General features: G+C 39.3%; 1 protein-coding gene across 9 annotated transcripts in view; it reads left to right on the top strand.

Moving 5' to 3' along the window:
- The first annotated feature begins 1,074 nt into the window (after positions 1–1,074).
- The window catches only part of LOC143781770 (microtubule-associated serine/threonine-protein kinase 4-like), a 61,921-nt gene continuing 56,562 nt past the window's right edge, over positions 1,075–6,433 (top strand). For 8 of the 9 annotated variants that reach the window (XM_077268586.1, XM_077268585.1, XM_077268583.1 and 5 more), the window contains exons 1-6: positions 2,371–2,830; positions 3,072–3,173; positions 3,624–3,717; positions 4,851–4,918; positions 5,275–5,360; positions 5,821–6,029. In XM_077268586.1, coding sequence (XP_077124701.1) covers positions 2,603–2,830; positions 3,072–3,173; positions 3,624–3,717; positions 4,851–4,918; positions 5,275–5,360; positions 5,821–6,029 — 787 coding nt within the window. In that variant the 5' untranslated portion in view covers positions 2,371–2,602. Of the gene's footprint in view, positions 1,349–2,370; positions 2,831–3,071; positions 3,174–3,623; positions 3,718–4,850; positions 4,919–5,274; positions 5,361–5,820; positions 6,030–6,433 lie in introns of those variants that run through there. The other variant, XM_077268580.1, reaches the window with a different exon arrangement.

The following is a 6,433-nucleotide window of genomic DNA, read 5'->3' as shown; positions in this document are numbered from 1 at the left end:
AGAAAAATGTATCCTGTATTTTGTGGATTTCAAACACACATGCACCGCAGGCCATTTCATACAGGGTATAAAAAATCACAGTGGGCACGAGATTTCTATAAATCCCATCCACTTTGTTGGGACTGTAAGAAGATGCGTAAGAAGACGCAGTGAAAATACTCAATGTGAGAACTTAACCATATACTGTAATATTATTATTATGAAATCTTATATTGGCAATATAGATAATAGTAAATTATTGATTTCCTCCAGGTAAGATAAAATTAGTATTAGAGACCTCAATCTAGGGAAGGGGGAGGCGACTGCATGGGTTTCAAACACCAGGACTGGATTGTAGTTCCAGTCCACCCAAAAGTCACAATATCCAGAAAAAGTAAATGTTTACACAAGTGAAGAACATTTAGCATCCAAACTCTGTTTAACATATTTTATGGGGGAAAAGACAGATGTGAGGCTATGTGCACACATTCAGGTTTTTTCACATTTTTTTTGCGATAAATACGCTATAAAAACTCATTAAAAACGCATACATTATGCATCCTATCATTTAGAATGCATTCTGCATGTTTTGTGCACATGGTGCGTTATTTTCCGCAAAAAAAAGCATTGTGGTAAAAAAAGCAGCATGTTCATTAATTTTGCGGATTTTACACGTTTTTCCCACAATTCTATGCATTTGGAAAAAAATGCACAAAAAACGCCTCAAAAACGTGAAAAAAAAAGCATGCGGTTTTCTGGCAGAAATGTCCGGTTTTTGTCAGGAAAATTTCTGCAAGAATTCCTGACGTGTGCACATACCCTAAAAGCCGGCCTCACTGATCAAATCCATGGTTCTTCCCTCTATGCCTGAGTTTGAAACAGATGCTCAGCCTATGGTGTTGCCACGTTAATTATTGCTAGGCAACTTCCTTTTATGGTGAGATGTCCCTTTAAGATTGCATCACCAGATTCCTTGATGACATCACTGATGACATGTTAACGTTCCTCCACAAGATTCCGTTATTATGACATCATAATGCACCGCCACTATTTATCCAAGTGCTTACTGCCCAGGTGTCAGTGTTGTCAGTGATTGGCTGCGAAGCTGGTGATATACTGACTGCGCTTGGATTTGTTAGAAATGTTTCGAATTTCTTCAGAAAAACGTGAGGTGTTGGCACTATTCAAGGAGATTCGTACCACCTATGCCCTTGACAGTGTGCTACCACTACCCGATGGCGTCCTCAGCTTCACTTACCGGCTGGTTATGAAGCTAGTGAGCGACTGCCTGACCAAATACCAACGAGGTCGTATAAGCTCAGAATATCTTGAGCATTTACAGATGAACATCAGGACATTAGTACAACAGGTAAGTAACAAACTGGGCAAAGCACATAAAATAATAATGAATAATATTCATAAAATACAAGCTGGGGAAGGGGCGGTGATAGCGTGGGCCTGCGTGCTCTAAAATGCCAGGGCTGAATTTTACTCCCAGTCCACCCTGGTCACAATATGTAAAAAAAAAAGTAAATGTTTACACATGTAAAGAATATTTAGTATCCAAATCCTGTTTAAAATAATTTTTTGGGGGGAGACGGATATAAAATCCTGATCAGAAGAGTAAAGCCATGGTTTTCCCTCTTTCTCTGATTATGGTTCTGATGCTCAGCCCATAATGTTGCCACCTTAATTGTTACTAGAATGTTGCTAGGCAACTTCCTTTTATGGTGAGACGCCTCTTTAACCCCTTCACCACCTTTGTGCTTTTGTTTTTTTTCTCCCCTTCTCAGAGCCATAACATTGTTTTATCATCAATATAGCCTATGAGGGCTTGTTTTTTGCAGGCCGAGTTGTAGTTTTAAATGAAACCATAGATTATATATATTGTACTGGAAAATGGGAAAAAAATTAAAGTGCGGTGAAATTGCAAAAAAAGTGCAATTCCACAATTTTGTTTTATTTAAAATGTTCACTAAATGCTAAAACTGACCTGGTGATATGATTCTACAGGTCAGTACGAGAATGCAGATACCAAACATGTATAGGTTCTTTTTACTTAAGTGGTGGAAAAAAAATCTGAACGCCGGGCATGAGTCGGTGTTCATAAAAGATGATCAATGGACAGACACACTGGTCTTCTGCAGACCCCCGGCTGTCATGACCACCCATCGCAACCCCAGAATCATGTGACAAGGGCACTGAGGAGCGAGACTTGTGACACGGTTTCGATCAGCACGTCTTAAATGCTGTTGTCAGTTATTGACAGCGGCATTTAGTAGTTGACAGCTGAAATCCATCTGTATCTGTTTGCAGGACATGACAGCTGATCACATCAACTGTCATGTGCGGGTAGAGATGCAGGCTCTGGAGCTGCCTAAAAAAGACAGGGACACGACCTTGGATGTACCTATACTTTCAAAGTTGTAAATGAGTTAAGATTCCATCCCCGGATTCCATGATGATGTCACTGATGAAATGTTAACATTCCACCATGAGATTCCATGATGACATCATAATGTGCTGCCACTACTTACCCGAGTGCTTACTGCCCAGGTGTCAGTGTTGTCAGTGATTGGCTGCGAAGCTGGTGATATACTGACTGCGCTTGGATTTGTTAGAAATGTCTGGAATTTCTTCAGATAAACGTGAGGTGTTGGCACTACTCCAGGGGATTCTTACCACCTATGCCGTTGACATTGTGCTACCACTACCCGATGGCGTCCTCAGCTTCACTTACCGGCTGGTTATGGTGCTAGTGAGCGACTGCCTGACCAAATACCACCGAGGTCGTATAAGCTCAGAATATCTTGAGCATTTACAGATGAACATCAGGACATTAGTACAACAGGTAAGTAACAGACAGTCTGGGCAAAGCACATAAAATAATAAAGAATAATATTTATAAAATACAAGTTTCTTTACATGAAATATGTATTTTGGCCAAAAGCAATTTATCGCTTATACGAAATATCCATATATGTATTAATTGTAGCTGTAGATTGCAGGAGTAAAATGGTGACTTAAATAATGTCCTATATTCTCTACTTTCTCTCATGATTTTCCTTTTTTGTCTTTTTCCATTTTTATAGGCAGAAGAAAGATCCCAGAGTGGAGATCTGGCCTTTTTTAAACAACTGGCCCAAAAGTTCCTGGATGTACTAGAGTATATAGCCCGCTCACTGAAGCATTTGGTAAGAATCCGTCATCTTCTATATCTCATGTCTTTCTTGTCTGATCTTCTCCAGATTACTAGTCATATAGCAGATTGTCACATTTCTCATTTTAGAAGCCTCCCTGTCCGCTCCAGGCAGGTACAGGATATTTTATGGCCGCCTGTCTCTGCTCCATCCTCTGTGGTGACAGTCTGAGCTGTACTCAGTGGTGCGGACCTTTCATATCACATCTGTCTCGCTTTATCTTCCTTCTTGTAAATGCTGCAGTTCTGGTAATAGATGTTATTGGTGAACTGTTGTATATACAAGTCCCTTATATATTAATGTGGATTTACTGGACGGAGCGGCTGTATATAGTCCACGCAATTCCACAATTATGTAAATCCAGATTTAGTCCTTTCTGTCTTTTGTGTACGGTAATTTAGTATTTGTGAAAGTTATATTAATTGTACGTATTATATCCATTAGGAAACACCGGACGGTGACTCCAAAAAGGGGCAACAACGAAATATCGCTGACCCCAATACCAGTGAGCCAGGGCTAAAAACTGATCTGATTGAAGGTAAGCTGATCATCTCGTATTCTTACAAACATTAATATTATGGAGACACCAGAGAATATATAAATGTATTATATAATTAGCTATAGTGTGAATTAGTCACCACTATTATTCCACCCTCAGGGTCAACAATATATAATAGCTAGGAGGATACCCCTGTATTAAAACTTAGCTTTTAATAATGACATCTAAAACAATAAACTCAACCGACGCAAACCAAAAACAAGTGCTCATGTGAACCAGTGGCTAGGTACCCATGGGTACCTAGCCACTGCAGGTCCCAGCTTTGAGAAAGACTATTATTGCACATTCATTGGACTATTGGCCAGCTGAGTACTAGCATATCTGCTCCCCTGATGAGTCTCCGTTATTGGTTATGAAACGCGTTGGGAGAAATACGCTATGGTCCAAGTGTTGGTGGAGTCCATAGATAGGGACCACTTGAGGCCTGTCCTTGTCAGGACAGGAGCTTGAACGGGTTTTACAGGGAAGAAAGATATTACCCCACACCCATCCCTATATGTGGACTACGGACCTCCAGGTAAAGATCCTGGGAGATTATCTATGGTGACCATACGTCTACTACTATTGGAGAGGCATTCCGCTCTGCTACCATTGGTGAGATCCAACCAATTTTACTGTTTGAGCACTGGTTCACATGAGCACTTGTTTTTGGTTTGCGTCAGTTAAATTTATTGTTTTAGATGTCATTATTAAAAGCTAAGTTTTAATACAGGGGTATCCTCCTAGCTATTATATAATATATAAATTTACTCTTCACCCTCTGTATGAGGCCGGAGACGGCTCCTGGACCTCCTATAGACTATAATGGAGAGGGCTCATGCAATTCTGAAAACCCCTCTGGTTCTCTCTTCTGGGATCTTCTCAGCCCCAAAATGCACAAAGAACCTCACAGGGTCTCCATTCAAGTCCTTGTCAGATCCCGAACAATCACACATTTATGGTAGAGTATATCTATCAATGGGTGTGCCATAATTATATGCAGTATGTGCAGAATATCCATATAACTAGTATTATACCATTTACTTGTCTTTCCTTCCTTATATCGATGTGTTATGTATTAAGTATTGATATCATCTAATACATGATGTCTCATTATTTTATCATTATTTTAGAGACAACTGAGCCGGCAACTGCTGACGGTGGAATACCTGAGATACCAGAGATCCCCGAATCTGCCAGTGTAAGTATCAGAGACAACATCTGTATATCATCCGATAACGGGGTATGAATTACACATCACATGTTACACCCCATAGGACAGCGGGTTACCTCTATTCTTAATGTAGATTGGACCTATTATTATTATTCCTGTCTCCTCTGTGTGATGTCCCTTACCATCCCCTGCAGTACAATGATATATGTGTATGGAGGATATCCCTATAATATAATAGTGTCTGGGGAGTGTCCTGCTTGTATCATGTCCTCTACATCTGCTACAGTGTAATCAGCAGGGACATAATGGAGAGAAGTTCCTGCATCTGCAGCTTTTATTTTCCTGCAACTTTTATGTCTCATTGTCATTTCTTATTCTTCTAGGCCGTGATCAGATCATTGAACCCTATGAGAAAACCAAGTAAGAGCGACTATACCCAGATCAAAGAGATCAGCAGTGGATCTTATGGGTGAGCTTTATGTATAACCTACATTCTTCCCAAATTCCTTCTGATGATGCCTCTGTCTATATGTCCTGCCTTAGAGAAGTTCCTGTATATGAGTCCACATCTACTGTCAATGTTACTGTTTTCCAGGACCTGTGACATTTTTTTGTCCGTTAGAGCTTTGTTAGGGCTTATTTTTTGTTTGGTGATCTGTTGTTGTTATAGACACCACTGTGCACTAGATCTAATCTACATCTAGTCATCTAGTCCACATCTAGTGAACACTATTCAGCTCAGTTAGGATGTGATATGGATGAGAACCTCCCATAAGTGATCATTCATGTTGAGTTATTTTGTGCATTTCCAGACATTGATTTCTAGTGACGGCCGTACATCTACTATTAACTATTAGTACAGAAGATCTTTTGACATATAGACAGACTGTAAGAATTCAGTATAAATTATGGATTTTTCTCCTCTACAGGGCCGTCCACTTAGTGCGTCATAAAGACACAAACAAGGTATTCGCCATGAAGAAACAAGCCAGGAGCGAACTGGATCATCCATTCTATCTTGAAATGGCCTATCTGGAAAGGGATATCGCAATATTCTCCGATTGTCCCTTTGTTGTCTCCACGTTTTGTTCCTTCCCAACTAAACACCATCTGTGTATGGTCATGGACTTTGAAGCAGGTAAGACCTATCCATTGTATCTATATCCGGCCCATATCTGCTTAAATATATAAAGGTCCCAATGTATTTATGTTTCATTACTCTACATGCTCATAAGAACAGTTTAGGAGGATTACATCTTTCTGACAGATAATCATTTTCATTGCTTCTTACTGCATTCTTTTATGATGTCGGGGCAACAAAAACACTACAATTCCATCTGAGCTTATTTTTTTATTATTATTTGTTTTGAATGAAAAAAAGTGATTTTTATACTTAATTTTCTTTCCCCCAATATTTTTATTATTATTTTATTTTTTAGTCTCCATAAGGGACCTGAATATATTATATATTATATTATTATAATTATTAATATAATCATATTTACTATGTACTGCAACATGGGTATTGCAGAATATGGTGAA

Source organism: Ranitomeya variabilis, chromosome 6 (assembly GCF_051348905.1).
Source record: "Ranitomeya variabilis isolate aRanVar5 chromosome 6, aRanVar5.hap1, whole genome shotgun sequence".
In the NCBI taxonomy this organism is placed as follows: Eukaryota; Metazoa; Chordata; class Amphibia; order Anura; family Dendrobatidae; genus Ranitomeya; species Ranitomeya variabilis.
Note: the sequence above shows the minus strand (reverse complement) of the source record. Positions and strands in the feature narration are given on the sequence as shown.